This window comes from Heliangelus exortis, chromosome 8 (assembly GCF_036169615.1).
Source record: "Heliangelus exortis chromosome 8, bHelExo1.hap1, whole genome shotgun sequence".
In the NCBI taxonomy this organism is placed as follows: Eukaryota; Metazoa; Chordata; class Aves; order Apodiformes; family Trochilidae; genus Heliangelus; species Heliangelus exortis.
Genome location: NC_092429.1, coordinates 8666887 through 8685797, shown reverse-complemented (window position 1 = coordinate 8685797; position 18911 = coordinate 8666887). Strand labels below are relative to the sequence as shown.

General features: G+C 51.6%; 1 protein-coding gene and 1 long non-coding RNA gene across 2 annotated transcripts; both read right to left on the bottom strand.

The window, feature by feature from the left end:
• Window positions 1-923: 923 nt before the first annotated feature.
• PDZK1IP1 (PDZK1 interacting protein 1) lies at window positions 924-8036 on the bottom strand. The gene is made up of 4 exons (XM_071750214.1): window positions 7853-8036; window positions 3969-4077; window positions 2037-2135; window positions 924-1527 (listed from the first exon to the last, which is right to left on the bottom strand). The coding sequence occupies exons 1-4, from the start codon at window positions 7920-7922 to the stop codon at window positions 1455-1457; spliced, it is 351 nt and encodes a 116-aa protein (XP_071606315.1). The 5' UTR covers window positions 7923-8036; the 3' UTR covers window positions 924-1454.
• Window positions 8037-8488: 452 nt separating this feature from the next.
• Window positions 8489-13750, bottom strand: LOC139798971 (uncharacterized). Its single transcript, XR_011727048.1, has 3 exons — window positions 12841-13750; window positions 11324-11555; window positions 8489-9313 (listed from the first exon to the last, which is right to left on the bottom strand). It is a non-coding gene; the product is annotated as an uncharacterized lncRNA (long non-coding RNA).
• Window positions 13751-18911: the final 5161 nt, after the last annotated feature.

The following is an 18911-nucleotide window of genomic DNA, read 5'->3' as shown; positions in this document are numbered from 1 at the left end:
GACCCTGGTTAATGAACAGCCCAGCAGGAGCAGGTTGCACCATGGCAGCTGCCCTGGGGACAACCAGCATTGCCCAGAGCTGCCCCAGCTACACCAGTAAGTGACTGCCATTCCCAGCCTCCAGCCCTGGGAATGGTTCCCAGCTGGGTGTTGATCTAAGTTCTGTGGCTGGTGGGATTTTAGCAAGTGCTGCCTTAATCTGTCAAGGAAGTGCTGTGTTGGTGCTGTGCCTCAGTTTCCCCATGTGGTAAATGGAGGGGAACGATGCTCATCTCCCTGTAGGGCCCTTCATGGCTCTGGGATGGTCCAAGAACTGAGAGGAAAAAAAAATTAAAAAATATTCCTCTTTTTTCTCTTCCCTGTTGGCACACAGACACACATAAAAGCACTTTGGACTTCCAGTATCTGAAGGGGGTCTACAGAAAAGCTGGGGAGGGACTTTCTACAAGGGCATGTAGTGGACATGGACAAGATGGAATGATTTCAAGCTGAAAGAGTGAAGATTTAGATTAGACTTTAGGAAGAAATCCTTTAGTGTGAGGGCCATGAGAAGAGGAACAGGTTGCCCAGAGGACTTGTGACTGTCCCCTCCCTGGAAGTGTTCAAGGTCAGGTTGGATGGGGCTTTGAGCAACTAGTGGGAGGTGTTCCTGCCCATGTCAGGGGGACTGGAACTGAATGATTTCTTCCAACCCAAACCATTCTGTGACTCTACCATTCTTAGATTCATCCAAGTGAGGAAATAAGAGATGGATCCTACCCAGAAGAGATCACAGGGGAAATGGAGATGCTGACTTCTAAGCACCCTTCCCACCCTCACGCTGCCTTGTCTGGTGTCCTTCCCCTCCCAGCCCAGAGGCTGGGAGCTCTTTGAGATGCCAAAAAGTCCTTTGGGTCATTAGCAAATGACCCTCTTTGCTGTCCTAGGGGCAACAATTTTCTTTATTGCTCACAGGGAAGATATGTACAGGGGAGAAGATTTGTCCTGACATTAAAATGCACGGTGTAGGTCAAAAAAAAGGGTGATGAAACAAGAAGAGAGCATGTTTTCCATCAGCAGCTCCCTGGAAGGGCAGCTAGGGGTGCAGGGAGGTCCCTGGCACCCAGTGGGGACCCCTGTATCTGGAGCAGGTCAGCATCCCCCTGGGACCAGGGAGCTCAGCCTCACCAACCAGGTGGGAGACCACCAGGCAGGAGAAGTGCTACTTCCAGACCACTCCTGGGAACGGAGACCCGTAAGGACATCAGCCCCAAAGGCAGAAAAAAGCCTCAAAGGCAGAAAAAGCATTTTCCTCAGGTAGGAAAGGAAAAGGTGAGGACATGGTGGTGTTATGGAGAGGTCAGAGAGCTGCTGTGCATGGGGATGCCAGTGCAGAGGGTCCCTGTGAAAATGCCCATCAGGACAGAGGGAAGCAAAGTGAAAGGAGGAAGGAGGGTGGCCAGCCAAGGGACTTGCTACATGGCAGTGGTGATCACCCTGTCCTCGGGCTCCAGAGTGTTCTCGTAGGCATGCTGGTTCTCTTTGGACCTGTGCAGGGAGGGAGAAACACAGCAGTGAGCTCAACCCTAGCAAGATTAGCATCCCCAAAGCTACCACCGGGGCCATGACCTTGCTGGTGCTGGCCAAGCACTGAGCAGGGGGCAGGGTGGAGGAGGCAGGAGGGTTCCCCATGCCAGGATGAGAGCCAAGTGTGGGAAGTGTGAGGGCTATTGAGGACAGTCACCATCTGCGTGATGACTTATGGCCAGTTTTGGTGGGTTCCTGTTTGAAAGGTGTGGTGTAGTGTAAGAAAAATGTGGTGCAGCAGGTTGCAAGGTTGTGGGCAGAGACTGGGTCTCAGCTGCAGGGATGAAGAGAGACAAGGGAGGAGGGGACACCCCCTCACTGCCTTATGCTTAACCTCTGGAGAGGATAAAACCCCCAAACCCAAGTGCATGGAACATGTGAGACCCCATGGGGGGGGACACTGCATGTTGAGTTGTCCCCAGGGGGATGGAGCAGAGCCTGGGAACCATGGGTAGAAGCAAGTCCTTCACCTGAAGCTGGCTGCAGCAGTTACATATCTCCCTTCATGGCCATTGGGTGTGACAGTGTCCTGCTTGTCCTCGAAGCTCACCACTGTCTCAACATTTTCCCTAGAGGGGGAGAAGAGAGGAGCTGAGAGAGAGTCATGGAGGGGCTGTGCCAGGGAGCAGCTGGTGATGGTTTCAGAGCAGAAGAAAGAACAGCTCCAACACCCTGGACATAAGGGACCTGGACATGTGTGATCCTGGTCTCAGACACCCAGCTCAGACCCTTCCCAGCAGGACATGGGTGAGGACACCCTCACATCAGCTTTGCATCCGTGCCTGGATGCCAAGTGCCAACCCCTGGAGCTGGTACAGCCAGTGCTGCTGGCAGACACCAGGACTCATTTGTCAATACTTGGGATTGTTTTCTCCTCCTAACTGGTTTTTCCAGTCTTCTGTACAACCTGTTGCAAAATACCCCCCTGAGGTCCCAACCGACACAGAGAGAGAGGCCACAGCCCTGTCCAGCCCTGGCACAGGGGGGATGCCAGTGGGCACATCCCTGTGAGCAAACCCAGAGGCTCTCTCTTGGGAGGGAAGGAACTGTGGGGCAGGGACTGGGTGTTTGACCCCAAAGAGAGCCTAAAAGCTCAGCCCTGGGGGCAAGCCCAGGGACTGAACAGTCCTGGGAAGGTTTGGCCATGGTGGGTGGGTGCAGGTCCACCTGCCTCTGGCTGTGAGGCTTTTCCGAGGAATGGGCTGGCATAACCAGGCAGTGGCTTGAGCTGTGACAGTGACCATGTGAAGCTGACAGCCAGCAGGCTGCTCGGCCTTGCTGATGGCTCTCCTGAAGAGAGGACAGATTAATTAAAAGAAGCACCCAGCCCCTCTCAGCCCCTCCTCAGCATCCTCTGCCTCCTGGCTGGGAAGAGGCAGCCAGGCATGGGCAGAGATGTGAAACACTGTCCCTGCCTCCTGCTCCATGGGCTGGGGCCTCCTCCAGTGTGCGGAGAAAGATTTCTCTTTGGGAAACAAAGGTTGTGGTTGCAAATCAGACCATATAAATACAAATTGCATTACAGCTTGGCCCAAATGTATCAATCACAAAGAGCCCCTTTTAAATGCAGCTGGGGCTGGAGCTGAGCTGCTGATCATTGGGGTGTACCCCAAATCCTCATGTCCTCAGCCTGGAGAGGCTGCAGGGGTGCACAGGTACAAGAAGGCTCTGGCACCTTTGGGTATAAAGCCCAAAGTGCCCATGCTGGTGCAGAGGAACAAGGAACAAGGCTACAGAGCACTCTGAATCTTCACCAGGAAACTACAACTCAGGCAGTGAGCCCAGGTCAGCTGAGCAGGGCAGCAGCAGGGGCTTTGCTTGGCTGGCAGTGGGAAAGAAGCGACAGGTTCAGCACAGCTTTTTTCTGATGCATGAGGGCACCACATTTGTCTGTGGTGTGGACTCTGGGTTGAGAGCATTGCCATGGCTCAGCTACCTCCCTCTGCTCCAGGCTCCTCTCAGTGTTTTCTGACAGCTTCACCCTGTCTGCTGTTCAAATGAAAGTGTCCTGGGCTGGTTTTCTCATTGACACTGGGAACTGCACCCTCAAATCCATAGGACCCCAGGCTCAGGCCAGCTCCCGAGATGCCTGCCTGTGTAAATCAGCCCAAATTCTGCAGCTCTCTTGAATTTCTGGCAGTAGCAACTGAGTGCTCTGTTTGGGGGTGACCCTGTGCAGGGAGCAGGGGGTGTTAAGCTCACACCTGGCAATAAGTAACAGGGAGCAGAGAGCAGAACAGTGAGAAGAGGACAGACAGACCAGGACAGGGAGCCTTTGCTCTCCTGCCTGGCAGCAATCATCGTGTTCCCAGCTCTGGCATGGGGACAGAGGCAGCTGGAAGTGACCCGTGCAGAAGCAGCAAAGTGCAACCTCAAACAACCCCCGGGGTTCCCAAACTTACACTTTCTCCTTACACCAGAACCTGTTGACCACAAAAGCAATGGCCACCAGGACTAGAAACACAACCACTGCGATGACACCCTGTGACCATGGCTGGAGGCTGCCCCGGGCTACAGAAAAAGAGAGGACACATTAGAAATACATCTTCAGGCTTTTTGTCCACTTGGCTGAGTTTCTCCCGTCCAGCTTCAGCAATGTCCAGCCAAGAACCTGGTCCTGCAAAGCTGAGCAGAACATGTTGCTATTAAGCCAGGAAGGCTGACGTGGGTGATTGCACTGAAATAAAGTACAAATAATTGCAGTTTTGCTGGCATTTGAATGTGCAGTGCCTCTCAGCTTTGGGGACCCATATGTACATACACAGAGGGGTGCAGTGGAGCATAGATGACTCTGGGGTGGGGGATGAAGGACTGAGGGACATGGCACAAGCAGGGAGGGAGGGAGGGAGGATATTTACCCAAAGTGGCAAGGGAAAGAAGGCAGAGGGATTTCAGCAAACTGTTCCTTCTCCTTCCTCAGATCCCACAGATGTCATTCCTGGCTTACTTTCCAAACACTGCCCAGTGAAATAACGGCCCCACCATAGTGACAGTGTAAAATTTGGTTGTTGTTCTCTGTGCTGTCCCTGCCACTGCAAGTGCTTGCAGGTGTGGATTTCAGTAAAATCTACCATCCAACCATTCATGTTTCCAGAGCAGCAAACTGATTTATGACGGGAAATTGAAGGCTGAAGCATTCAGAGCAACAGCCTCCAGCACAAAGGCCAAGCAGGGCTGGCTGGGGGCCAGAAAGGGAAGGGGGGCGGCAGTGGAGGGCTGGGGGCTGACCATGGCATTCCCAGATCCCCCAGGGTGGGATGGCTTCATAAATTCATTTTTCTCTTCCTGGACCCAAGTAGTGACTCGGCCACGGGTGGGAAGGCTGCGAGACATATTCCTGGATGTGGGAGGAACTCAAGGGCAGGGCAATGAGAAGAGGAAACCTTGTCCCAGTCACTGCTGGGAAGGCTGCTCCTCAGCTCCCACCAGCTTTTGGGCAACAGAGAACTTGGATATATTCACACCCATCCTTAAGTGTTTCCTGAATATCAGTATTTGCATCAGCACTGCAGGAGAACTTGTGCGTGCAGACACACCCCTTTGGGATTTAATTACTGCTTTATCCAAGCACAGCTTTTTCTCTTTCTGTTGGTCAAAACACCAGCCTCTGTGCACAGATGAGAGTCCTCTGCATGGGTAGGCAGGGCAGGTCTTGGATGCTCCCTGCCAGCCCCACCATCAGCCTTGGATCATTTGGATCCAGCCCCTGCCATGGCACCCACAAAGCTGAGCTGTCCTGGGATGGGAAAAGTGGTACTTCAACCCCATGTTGGAGCTTTACACCACTTGAACATTTCATCTGTCTCACTGGAGACAAATCTCTGCTATAAAGAGCAAATAATCTTTGCCAGAAGCAATAAAGGTGGGCTGTGCACTGTGCAAACTCCTCAACCACAGCCAGCTCCCCGCTGTCTGCACTGCCAACAGCCCTCCACTCCTTCCTCTGGTTCTGGGGAGGGGGACTGTCCTTTGATAAGCCCCCCTGCTCCTTGAGTACTTACTGCAAGAGGTTTTTATTTAAAAAAAAACAACAAAACAGAGCTCTTTTTTCCACTTGGAAGTGGAATCAGCCCAGCTGGCTGACTCACTGCCTGTGCCAGTCCTCAAAGTGGTGGCAGCCCCAGGCAAGAGGCTGGGAGAGCAGCCCCAAACAGCAGCTTCAGCCCCCCTCCTCCTCCTCACTTCCCCACTGAGACTTTTTCCATGTTTACTGCAAGGTCCAGGGGCCAAAACTCAAGTGGGAGGAATTTGGGCAGAAATTCCCTCTCGGATCAGCATGTTTCATCTGACATCCCATTTTGTTGGGATGGTGGTGAAGGTACCAGGGTGTCAGAGGTGGGGACAGCAGGACTTGGTCCCCTCCTGCTCCAGGTGATGGGCAGGGATGCTCCTGCTCCTGCAGCCCTGAACACACCTCTTGCCTCCAGGCTGAGCTTTGTCCCACTCTGCTTCCTGTGTCCCTCTGGCCTTGGCAGCTCTTTCAGCCACATTTATTTATTAGTCGTGGTTTATTTTTCCTGCTGGGGTCAGGGTTTCCAGCCTAAGCTTAGGAGGGGATGGTCCAGCCCCTGCTGAGGTTTCTGCTGAGGTTGAAGGAGTTCAAGGTCAACCGGGAAATTTGCATCTTGTGATCTTGAAACAAAAGAGGTGAGGAGATAAGTGGTAGGAAACCTCCTCTGGGCAGCTGTGCTCAGAAGGTCCTGGATGTTTTTGCAAGCAAAATCTCACTCAGATGGCGATTTTCACCAGATTTCAGAGCATCCAAAGCCAAAAGGAAAAATGCCAAACCAAAATAAAGTGGTTCTGGCTTTGGGAGACCACATAAAGCCTGGCTGCAAGGGGGAACAAATGCCTCTGCATGAGGATGAAGCACTCCCATGGGTGCAGGGAACTTGTGTGGGCATAAGGAAGGAGGAATGGGAACCAGGAGGAGGCAAGAGCTTGATAGAATCTTCTTGGGGAGCACATATGAGGGTGGCAGCCCTGGGGGGAACCACCTGGCTGGAGCACCCCTAGAACACACCTTGCTGCCCTGCCAGGAGGGATGCCAAAAAGGGGGAGTCTTGCCTGTGAAAATGGAGTGTGTTCCTTTAGCAGGGATGTCCCTGTCAGGGCAATCAGTGTCACAGGCTCTGCCACCTCCTCTCTGATTTGCACAACAGCAATAGTGGGTTTTCCCCTCTGGATCAAGATGTTCCAAGCTAAACTCAGCAGTGTGAGGTCTGCACCCAGGACAGACATTTGTCTGTGTCTGCAGCTACAAATGAGACCCAGGGAGCTGCCAATGCCAATACAGCACAGCCTTGCATGTGCTGTAACTCCATTTCCATATGCAAGAGGTAAAGACACAGATCTGCTTCTATGCAAGAGGTAAAGACACAGATCTGCTTCTAGATACATCTTCCCTGAGTGCTTGGAAAGCATCGGCTGGCCCCTCTCTTTTCTCCTCTCTGAGGAAGCTGTACCAGACTCTGACTCCTCATGAAAGGATTGTGGGTTGTTTTTTTTTTTCTCTTTCCAGGCAACAGGAAAACTTTCAGTCCTGCTGACAGTGGAGACCCCAGGCTGTGAAATCCTCATCAAGTTGGTAAACAAATACAGGAAGAGCGGTCAGGGATGGGGCATCAGGAGAAAGAGGGAGGGAATTTTCCAGGACTTTGGCAGGATCAGATGAGTTTTAATTACGCATCATTATTTCTAGTATTAGGGAAATCCTTCCATAAATTTTCCTAAAAATAATACCCTAGCCACTGGAAGTTTCTCTAAGTCTTCAGGAAAGGAACGAGTGGGCAATTTGCAGAGGAAAAATATTTGCTCACTCACCTCAGCAATGATCAAAATTACAGATTAACAGGAACACTTGCCGTGGGATGAGAGCGAGACGAAAGAGAGAGAGAGAAAAAAAAAATCCCTAAGAAAACAGATAACTCATCTCTGTGCACAGTCCTGCCGGAGGTAAGTCAGAGCTGCTTTATCTCTGCGTAAAAAAAAGGAGAAACAAACCGCGGATGGCAGCTTCAGCCTTTGGCAAAGCAGGTAGGGAGACTCCGTGTCTGGGCTGCAGCAGGACCACCCAAACCTCCCACCCTCAGCGCCTGCTGATGTGAAGCCACAGCTGAAGCTCGGGCAGGGGCTGGAATGGTTTTTCCCTTCCCCAAAAGCTTTCTCACAGATGTCCCTAGAGCCAGCCCCCCCTGAAGCTCCCTCCTTCCCGGGACCGCGCACACTCTCCTGCCTTTCCCTTGCCTCAGTTTCCCTGGGAGGTCAGGCAGCTGCCCGCACTTACCTTGCTGGCAGCAGGCAGGCTCCAGGAGCAGCCCGAGGAGGAGGAGGAGGAGGAAGCAGCGGGGAGCCATGGCGGCGGGCAGGGCTGCGGGATCTCGGGGTTGCTGAGGAGCAATCGGGAGCTGGGCTTGGGCTCACCGCCCTCCCGCAGGAATGAGCTCCTGGTCAATTATCAAACGCATTAACGAGGGAGGCCGATGCTCACACCTGGTTATTCAAATCCTGCTACGGGAAGGGGTGGAAGGAGGTGCCTCGGTCCCTCTCCCACGGAGGTTGGTGGGGAATTTGGGACAATGTAACTCGGACCTGACGGTCCCCTTAGGGCGTGGGAATCAGCCACAAAGCGTTTGCATCAGCCCAGAAGGAAGAAGGGGTGCCCAGGTGGGTGCATCTCCCCCTGGGTGCCCTCAAAGTCCCCCTCCCCGCAGTGGGAGAGCTGGGGGGTCCAGCAATGCCCCAGCTCAGCCTTCCCTGCCCACCCCATGGGTCTTAAGGGTGGGGGGAGTTTCCCCAGCACAGCTCCCACCTGCTTCCCTGTTCTTTCCTTTTCAGTATCATTAACAACCAAAACCAAACCAAACCAAAAAAAAAAAAAAAAAAAAAAAACCAAACCAAAACACATTTGCAGCTTAAAAACATCCATTTAATAAAGCAGACTCCATGCCAAGTACTGCCTCCCACCTCCTACTCCTTAGTTAATAGAGAGATTGTTAAACTGAGCAAACACAGTGTTCTTTTTATTGAGCCTTCAGAGAGGTTTCCAAAATTTCTTTGACACCAGAGGAAGCACATGAAGACCCATGGCAGGCCCTTCACATCAGCTGGGTGGATGCTGAGGGATGGGGAAAGCACATGGCAGGTTCACAGATCCCAAATGAAGGAGGTTCCCAGACCATGCTGTGTCTGGAAGGGTGACAAACCCACTCCACGGGAAGAACGAAGCTCTTTGGCTTCACGGCTGTGCAACTTCAGTCATTCCTGAAGGAAATGTTAGAACTGTGAGGCAGTTGATTTCTTCATCACCCTTCTCCTGGTGTGTCACAGCATCTCGGTGAGCCCAGCTCCATGGCTGAGCTTCCAGGGTCTCCTCTGTACCGAGTCCCCACGCAGGCACCCAAAAGGCACCCATTCTCAGGGATGTGCAGCACCCTCAGGAATACACAGCCACCAGGGAAGGATTGCCCACCCTCATCCCTCCTCTTTCCCCTGGATTTAAAGTAATGCCATTTATCCTGAAAACAAACCGGACCTGGCTTGAGCTGTATAAGATTGAAGCCCCACTCCTGGCTCCCAAATTCCTTTCTGTGGCCAAATCCCCACCTGCAAGGTGGGACTGTACCATTTCCAACCCTGCTAATTTTTGCTTACACATTCCATGGGGCAGGGACAGTCCTGCTGCACCCAGAGGAGGCATGACAGGGACCTGTCCATGATGAGACCCTGTATCAGCAACCTGATCCTGCTGCAGAGAAAAAGGAACAGCTTGTGAAGAAATAAAAATGAGAGTGAACTTTGGGCTCCCCAGGACTTGCCTTCTACATTATCTATCCAGAAAAGCACACAGAGCTTGCAATCTTTTCTGCCTGCTTGTTACTTGTCTCTTAGCAAAACATCTCAGCTCTTTAGAGCAGAAGGCTTTATCAGCAGATCAGAAGTCCTAGAGAAGCCCTTCCTGCTGCTGCCTTTGGAAAATTCCAGGTCTGAGACATCTCTCTGGTATTGATATCCCACCCCTCAGTCATGCCTGAGGCTGTGGCAAAGTGTTTATGGGGTTCCTCCTGGTCCTTCTCCACGTGTCTTCTCACCCCAGGGCTCTGCCCAGCCCAGCCTCAGGGATCCTGGAATTCCAGGGTAGGGAATGTCTCAAGGATCCACCTGTGTCCCAGGGTATGTTATGGGAACGTGACAGAGCAGCTCCTGAAATGGAAGCAGGGCTACTGTGCCTTCCAGATGGGGCTTTTGCTGTTGGCTCCCTCCTGAAGAGCAAATAACACTTTCCCATTGCACATTCACACATTTATGCAAAATTTCAGGAAGTTTAATTGTTTTATTGCTTTGAGTTTGCTGATGATGCCAGAGAATCACTCTTTTGCTTATCTCAAAGCTCCCCTGTATTCCAATGCATCTTCTTTAGCCCAGGGCAGCTGTTAGGAAGGAATGTGCTGCCATGGCCAAAAGCTCCTGTGGCACCTGCTTGGATGCATGTCCTGGGGTTCAGCCTGGGGGGGATGAGAAACATAAAGTCACTGTAGCAGCAGCAGCCTTATTGCAGGGGAAAAATCCAGAATTTCAGGAAATTATTTCCCATCACATTTCTTCTTCTGTCATTCTGGCCACGGCTTGGGACTTGCAGAGATGAGCAGGGATGTGTTTATGCTGCAGCAGCCTGGAAATCTTGCTGTCTCTCTCATTTAAGGCTTCATCACCACCCACACCTGGTGGGGCAAAACCCTATGGCTCTATTCTACAGGAAAATGAGGTACAGAAGGGAAAATCACGTTGGCAACATTGAATCAAACCCAGGTGAAGACAGAGCCATCTCACTTCTCTCCCAGGGAGCAGTTGCCTGTACCACAGGTCTTGCACAAAGCAAGTATTGGAATTTCAGGATTTATGCTGATATCCTCTCAGATTTGGCAGGTTTTACCCCTAAGAAATATGTCAGTTTTAGCCAAAATTAACATTTGCTCAAAGCAACACATTCCTGAGCCTGAAATGTGTTCCTGGGTGATATGGCTTGGAACACAGATGCCAGTTCCTCTTCAAAAAACGTTGTGGGGCTCTGTGTTTTAATGGAGGTTATTTTTCTTTCTCCCTCACTTCCTTCCTTCCTCCCTCCTTCCTTCCCTACTTCAACCTCTCCACCTCCTCCTCCCCCTCTCTCAGAAAGATCAATAAAAAGAAAGAGAATATATGAAAGCAAGCCTGAACATCCCCTAAAGAGATTGTATTTTTCTTAGAAAAAAACCAATAATATTAATTTTTTATATTTCAATAACTTCTCCAAAAACAAAAGGGAAAAGAAAAAACAAAGAATGCAAAAAAAATTTTAATTCCTTGATTCAAAACTAAATATTCCTTGTTTGCTCCAGAAATCTTTCATTTTCCATCCACATTGGCTTTCAAATGCTGCCCAGGATGGCTACAACCACTATGCAAAAAAGGGCACTTTCTTGGCTCAGTGTGCCAGTGTAGATCAGCAGCAGCAGCAGAAAAAGGCAGCCCCTGCCCAGGCTTTTTGTTCATCACACCACTGTACCCTGCTCCCCATCTTTAAAAATGCCTTCAAATAGGAATTTTTTTTCTTATTTATGTGCTGATGAAAACGCCAGTGACAATGGGGTGGCAATGGGGCATTACCCTACACCAGTCCTGTTCTCCCCATCAGCCTGGGGTTCAGCTGAGCCATTTGCTCCCCTCCTACACACACACACACAGGGCCAAGAGAAAAAATAGAAGGAAAAAAACCCACCCCATCTTTTTATGAGACCACTCATGGATCCTCCAGGGCTGCTAATCACAAGCCTTGAATGAACAGCAGAAAGAGGGGAGGGTGGCATGGTGGTATCTATGATCCATCTGGGACCCTTATTTGGGGAGGTTGTGGATTTTCCCCTTCTCCCAGGCAGCCTGGATGCTCCGAGAGGATGAATCAGGACAGTTCCCAACAGAACACTCTCTGGGAGCTGGTACCCTCCAGCTGTCTGAAATGGAACTCAGACTTAGCACCAGGTATTGCCCTTCTTTTTCCCTTGAGAGCTGCTCAGTAGCATCACTGTCACCCCTGAATATTCCACAGGAACCTTTGGAGGATTTTTTTTTGCACCAGTGGAATTTTGGCACAGGTCTCTGGGCAGCATTCATGGCCCCCATCTGTGCTGGGGCCTGATGCTGCTGCTCCAAACATCTGAGGGCAGCAATCTAAGTTCATCCAAATGTCTAAGGGCTCTCTCCTCTATTCAGCTACCCCCTGGCACACAGCTGCCAGGATTTGTCCTCTCTGAGCTCCCTGCTCCCCTGTCCTTGGAGTCAATGGCTGCCAGGGGTCTGACAGCAGGTTCACATCACCAGCCTCAGGCCACACAACCTTGGAAAATTAGGCTGAGAAAACCTCATCTGTCCCACCTTGCCCTGGGCTGGGTGGAATCAAACTAAAAGTCCCTGAAACAAGAAGAAAATCCACCTGCCTCTGGTCTGCCTCATTTTTAGGGGCTGAACCTGCATCCTTGAGTCCCCCTCAGCTTTCCTGACTGTTCAAGGAGGAACATTACACCCCAGATTGTTTCCCAGCACAGGGAAAAGTGTCCCTGCACTGCTGGAGGGACAAATAGCCAAGATCCTGGTACATGATGCTCAGAAAGGCAGAAGGGAGCTGAGTTCACTCTGGATATTCCCTCCTGCCCAGCAATATCGAATGGAATGAATAATTTACTATCCGATCATCTCTAATCTTCATCCCATAAAATCAGCAGCAAGCTGGGAGGGTTTTTGAAGCCTCCAGCTGCATTTGCTGATAAGACATGAGGCAGGAAAGATTGGAAGCCCATAAAAATGATAATCTCAGGCTTCAGTGTAACTTGGTGGAAGGATTTTCTCCTGCCCTTTCATTTAGGATGGATTTCGTGATCGTCCTTAAATAACAACAAGCCTTCTCACATGGGGAATCTCCCACCCCAAACCTGATTGCATCATCATTAGGAAATAGGAGGCCAAGAAACCAGAAAAAAAATAGCTGGAGCACAGTCTAAAGCAAGGGCCATGGCTCTGTAGAGCTAATGGCATCTATCTTTATGGGGTGGGGGGAAAAAGAGGAAGATTGGAAGTAATTTCTGAAGAGAGAAGCTTAAGGCATGGGGGCTCTGCTTGGGAGGGTCAGGCACCAACAGTGTGGGAAGCTGCTGGCCCCAAGCCTGATCATGAGCCTGTCTGTGGAGCAAAGCCCCATCTTCCTCATCCTGCACATCCTCAGTGTGAAGAGAAACATCACACCTCGTTTCAGTCTGGCTTGGCACAGCCTCCTCCTCTCTGGCCCCAAACACAGTGAGTCTGGCTATTGCCTGGGAGGAGAAAGGAAAAATAAAAAAACCAACTCGTCAACCATTTCCATGTGAATCTCAACCAAGATGGCCAAGAGGAGAAGCAAAGGGTTGGCTGGCTTGGTGGGGGTCGATAGTTTCAGGAAATAATTATTGCAGATGCCAGAATAGGAGAAAATTGAAAGTGTAAACTATAATCAGATGTTAAGTTGCTTTTCTTCTGCTAATTGAAATAATGTTTTCTCTGCTACCCACCACTCTACCCCTTTCAGATGCTAATCCCTATCAAACATGGACTTACAATTACAAATTCATAGGCATCTTTCCCAGGAGCAGAAATTGCTTTGCCCTGTAACCTCTAAGATGAGGTCTTAATAGGAATTCACCAGCAGTTGCTGGTAAAGCTTCATTAGCTGGAGAGAATAGACAAGGGCAAGTTGCAGTGCTCCTTAAACACTCCAGGGAAAAATTAATTTAAATTACTTCGTGAAGTAACAAGGCCAGATAATGTTTCCTTCTTGGATTATTGTTTTCTGACACCCCAATGTGCTCATAGATTAGGTTGCTTTGACTCTCTTGATGGTGGTCCCTACTAAGTTGTGGTTTCTGGAGGACAACAGCCTTTGGAAGGAGGGACACTGACCCCTCAGGCCAGAGATGGGTAAAAAGAAGGTGAGGATCTGGCTGCTGCTCCCCAGGTTGGGTTGCTCAGGAGCTGTTTGGGACACTGAGGAAAGTAGTAGCCACCTCCAGATCTACTTCAACACAGCCTAGAAGAGAAATGTGGCTATTGAAGGTGACACTTCAGCAATTCCCTAGTTGAAAACTGGTCCAAGCCAGTGGAAGTACTCCTGGTGATTTGGAGAGCTGGATCACCTCTTCCAGAAGCCACCACCTCTCAGTAGGGATGCTGGTGTGGAGCTGATTCTCAACGTGCTTAAACCCAGCGTGCACTAAAACATGGTAAAAGCCAAGCCTGCATCCCCAGGGTGATGCAGGCCCCCTCCGGCCCTTGCCAAGCCTCCCCAAAAAGGATCTATAATTCTCTTCCCCTGGCACCAGGCTGGATGCTCTTCATGCTGAGTTTGCAATCTGGTTTTATGGAGCTTTGGAGTGAGCCAGGCGAGGGGCCTTGGGGAGATGCAGTGATAAGGGCTTGGCAGAGGAGCTGTGACTCTTTCCAGTGCCCTGGGCTCGCAGCTGGACTTTAGTGGGTGCTGCCAGCACCCAGAGTTATGAACCCGGGAGCTGTTGTGCAGAACAAGCCTTTCTGGCTAATTCTCAGGGGACTCCAGCATCATTCAGCACAGAGACAAAGAGTTCAAAGGGCCTTTCGGCAGCAGGCAGCGCTGATCATCTCAGCTGATTAAATAGGTTCCCAACAGATCCAGGAGTCCTAGGAGACCAAACTGAAGCTGGGAAGATTTATGGGGAGCTACCTGAATTGGAGAAGGAACATATTGGTTTTATTCCTGGCTTCTGAAAGGAACTGGTGGTTTTTTTCAAAGCAAAGATAGGGCTGGAGAGAGATGAATCAAGATAGAGTAGTATTTGGGTGGGTAGGGATGGATGGACAGGCTCCTGACCCATCTAATAATTTTATTGTCTCCACTTAATATGGGGAAAATAAAAGCCTCATGGGACCCAGACCTACCTTCTTTCATCCTTCCATCCCAAACTGCAATGCTTCAAAATGGGATTATAAACCCCAAGGATGTAGTCTCATGTCTGATGCTTCAGTCATCAGAAACTTGAATTTCTTCCCTCCTCATCAACAAACTGTTGCCCTTCGAGCCCTGACAAGTCCTGGACCACCTTTGCTGGTGACAAGCCCTGGTTTTTGACAGCTCCTGTGCAATTAAGTGCACCCTTGAGTCCTGCTTGGCTTTACTGTCTGACAACAGGCAGGATCCCATCTCCTGGAAAGCAGAGGAGCACAGGGAAGGCCAGGTTCTCTGAGCAGAACACCACAACATAACACTCTGGGTTTCAGTAGGAGCCCCTGCTTGGTGTCATCTGAGGAAGATGCTTTCCTTCCTCATGCCCTCATGGCAATGTGAGTGTCCCAGGCAGAGTGAGGAGCTTCCCCAGTTCAGCCTGAGCATCCTTGAGCTGTGGGGTTCAACCTGCCAGAGCCCTGCCATCAGGCACCAACTCTGTTTATTTCCATGCTCATCCACAAAAGCATCACATTTTCGGGTGGCATCTCTCTCCTCTGCCTTCTCAGCACCAGAGTTTTTGCCTGGCATAAAAAAAAATAAAATAATAAAATAATGGGGCCATCAGCAGCAAGCGAAACGCATCTGATAATCTCCACTTCTTTTCAACAAGCTCCAGTTGTTGCTGTACAAGTGTACTCCAACCCTGGCAAGTGCCAAACAAAAGCTTCCCTCTCCTCCTCTGTGCCTGTTAAACAGCCTCATTATTTCAGTGAGCTGCATCTGCTGGGTGGCAGCCACGATTTCCATAACACAGGGGCAGGATTTGGCCTGGATGCTTCACCCTCAATTTTGCAACAGGCGAGAGCGTGTGGCCGGTTGAAAAAACAAAATGAAAAATAAAGAGGAGGGAGGGGAAAAAATAAAAAAAATTTGAATGTATGAAGTCACTTTTCTGGCTGCCACCTGAGCAAACAGATGCAGGTAGTGGAGGAGATGGGAAAAATTGCATCATCTTCTGCCATTCAGTGGCTTCTGTTGCTAGGGAAGGAGGCAGGAGGGGCATGGAAGGGCCAGAGGGTTTCATGTGAATCCCGAGGGGTGAAAAGGGCATTTCTCAGGATACATTGAAATGGGGGAGTTTTTCTGAAGCCTTAACCTGTTCATGAGGCCTTGGAGGCTGTGAGCCCCAGTGAGATGCTGCCACAGGTGAGCTGTGAGTGCTGCGAGATGGGGACAGGGAGGCAGAGCTCCCACAGGAGGGATGGGATGATGGGATGGGATGGGGTCTGTAGGAGAGGGCTAAACAATGCTGAGCTGTGCCATTGAGCCACTGTGGCTGAGAACAGACTGCCCGTGAATCCAGCCCTGAATAGGCTTTGATGACAAAAGGTGAAGACCCCTGAGAGATGCCTGTGCCTGGGATTGATGAGGAGAGGCTGTTTCCAGGAGTGGGTGGGCTGTTAATTTGAACTCAACAAATAGCAGGGCACAGGCACAGCCACCAGTGTTCCCACTGGGAAGCGTGAGCCTTTGCAGGGTTGCCTTGCCCCTGCCAAAATCCCAGGGGACTTGGCAGCCTGTGCACCCCTGACAGAGCCAGTGGGGACCCAGTGACCACAGCCACAGGTCCCATTGTCCCCTTGTCCTCTCTGAGGGCCGGCAGTGAGACCTCCGAGGCCTGGATGAGCAGGGGGAACACCAGCAGTACGAAACTATCTCTACACCTTCTGACCCCAAAATACCAAATGCTGCTGGGAAACAGGTGGCAGTGTTCAGATAACTGTGGTGGGTTTAATGCAATGGTTGAGAGTCTGAGGTGTGCTCATGAGGAGATGGAGAGCTGATCAGTGTGGGTGGAAGAGAAGGGGAAAGGAGAGGAGGGGAGAAGAGGGAAAGAGTGGAAGGGGGGAAGGGGTGGATGGAGGTTGGGAAGGGAAGGGAAGGGAAGGAAAGGGAAGGGAAGGGAAGGGAAGGAAAGGAAAGGAAAGGAAAGGAAAGGAAAGGAAAGGAAAGGAAAGGAAAGGAAAGGAAAGGAAAGGAAAGGAAAGGAAAGGAAAGGAAAGGAAAGGAAAGGAAAGGAAAGGAAAGGAAAGGAAAGGAAAGGAAAGGAAAGGAAAGGAAAGGAAAGGAAAGGAAAGGAAAGGAAAGGAAAGGAAAGGAAATAAGGAAAGGAAAGGAAAGGAAAGGAAAGGAAAGGAAAGGAAAGGAAAGGAAAGGAAAGGAAAGGAAAGGAAAGGAAAGGAAAGGAAAGGAAAGGAAAGGAAAGGAAAGGAAAGGAAAGGAAAGGAAAGGAAAGGAAAGGAAAGGAAAGGAAAGGAAAGGAAAGGAAAGGAAAGGAAAGGAAAGGAAAGGAAAGGAAAGGAAAGGAAAGGAAAGGAAAGGAAAGGAAAGGAAGAAGGAAAGGAAAAATTAAAGGGAATGGGAAAGGGAAAAGAAAAAGGAAATTAAGAGGAGAGAGGGAAAAGCCCCAGGCAGAGGGGAAGGCTCAGCTTTCCCACTCCGCACTGAACACCCCAACAGATGCTCCCCCCCTCCCCATCCCCCCGGTTCCCGCCGCTCCCCCCCGCACCCCGGGGCTCTCCCCTCGCGCCGCTGCGGTCTCGGGGCGGTGCCGCGGGACAGCGCCCCCTGGCGGCCGCGTGCGGGAGCGGCGGTTCCGGGGCGGGGGAAGGGGGGGGGGAAAGTGAGGAAAGGGGGGGGGGTCGGGGTCGTCCCCGCGGCTCCGTCTGCGGCTGCTCCGCGGTCTCAGGAAGCGCCGGTGCTGCGGTCGGCTTTGATCTGCCGGTTATCTGCGAGAAGGGGTTCCCCCAGACCTGTTCACAGCGGGCGCTGGCCCCGAGGCGGCTGCCTGGGAGCTCCGCCGGGGCTGGGTGACAGAGCGAGGGCACCGTCACCCAGCGGTGTGGGTCCTACCCTTCCCCCCCCTCGGTGTCACCCCTACGGGACCGTCGTCTGGTGACAGCACGGCAAGGACATCAGCTGTGAGCTCCTGCTGGAGTAGACCCAAGCGGGCAGGGTGGCAGTGGTGGGTGTCACCGTCTTTAGGGCGATGCCACCATCCTTGTCACCCGTGTCCCTGTGGCTGGGGACAACAGACGCTCTTGCTCTTACCGCCCTTCGCACGGCTCGCCCGGAGGGCTGCGGGGTGTGTGCGGCTGCGGGGCTTGATCCCCAGCCCCTGGCGCCTGCAGGCAGCAAGATAGGGAAGGGGTGGCTCAGAGAGGTGACAGAGCCAGCTGGAGTGTGGCCCCGGGGACCGGGCAGACAGCCCTCCCGCCAGCGCCTGCGGAGATATGAGCAACGGCCCTTTCCTCTGGCTCAGCCCGTTCCTGCCACCCTAGAAAACACCCTGGGAAAAGCATCTGGCACCTTCTTGAGCTGGTTTGGTGCTGCCTGGCCTGGAAAATGGGAAAAAAGCAGCTTAGAGTCTGCTGGGACGAGGCAGGGAGCAGCTCACAAATGATTTCTGCGATCGAAAGTAAAACCACCCAGGTGTTTTATAAGGTGGGGACAACCAGCGGGGCAGTGTGAAAGGGACCACGTTTGGGCATGTCATGGGCCTGGGTGTCTTCAGCACCCATGCAGGACTCTGTTCACATGTTCCAGATGTGTGTATTTGGGACTGGCTCCTCAGAGGTGGTGCCCACAACTGTGGAATGTGCAAAAATGAGTGCTGCTACTTGCTAAGGTGTTTGTGCAACATCAGTCATGTAGAAGCACGTGGGCTGTGCATTTGTGAGCAAGTCAGCGTGTGTGCTCACCTCCTGTGTGCCCCAGCTCATGAACAGAGAGGTATTTGTGAGGTGCAAGCACATTTGTGACTCCTTGTGCACACTTGTGTCTGTGCCCATGCGTGACTGCTAACACACCTCCCACGCTGTTCCTCACCATTCCCAAAATCCGTGGGGCACCAGTTCACCAACTGCACACTCACCAAGCCCAAACAGAGCCCTCCTGATCCCAAGTGGCAGCTTCTGACCCACAGCAGCACGCTGCTGACCAGCTCCTGTTCTCCCCCAGTGCACCCCCTCCAGCCCCCATTTCTACACCAGTCCCTGGGACAAGGCAGACCAGAATGATGCTGTGGTGCTGGATGGTTTCAAGACACACTGCTGGGAGGGTGTTGCTGTGTTTTATTTTGCCTGCAGCAGTGTGTGAAAGGTTGTGTCACCAGTAAGGTGATAGTGAAGTGCTCTGGACATGGGACAGCTGCTGTGGAGCATCCTATTGCTCACGTGTCCTCCCAGGCAGCCTCGTAATGGTGGTGGGTGAGACTGTGGTTGGACCCTTTGGACATGCAGGAGGACCTTGCCTCTGGTTCTGGTGGGCTCTGGGAAAGCTTCAGGGCAGTGGGGTGTTACCT

Excerpts from the sequence above, each read along its gene's own strand:
- PDZK1IP1 (XM_071750214.1), bottom strand. The coding sequence starts at position 7,922 with ATGGCTCCCCGCTGCTTCCTCCTCCTCCTCCTCCTCGGGCTGCTCCTG. Across the intron at positions 4,078-7,852 it reads GCCTGCCTGCTGCCAGCAAG|CCCGGGGCAGCCTCCAGCCA; the intron begins GTAAGTGCGGGC and ends CTTTTTCTGTAG. Across the intron at positions 1,528-2,036 it reads ACTGCTGCAGCCAGCTTCAG|GTCCAAAGAGAACCAGCATG; the intron begins GTGAAGGACTTG and ends CTCCCTGCACAG.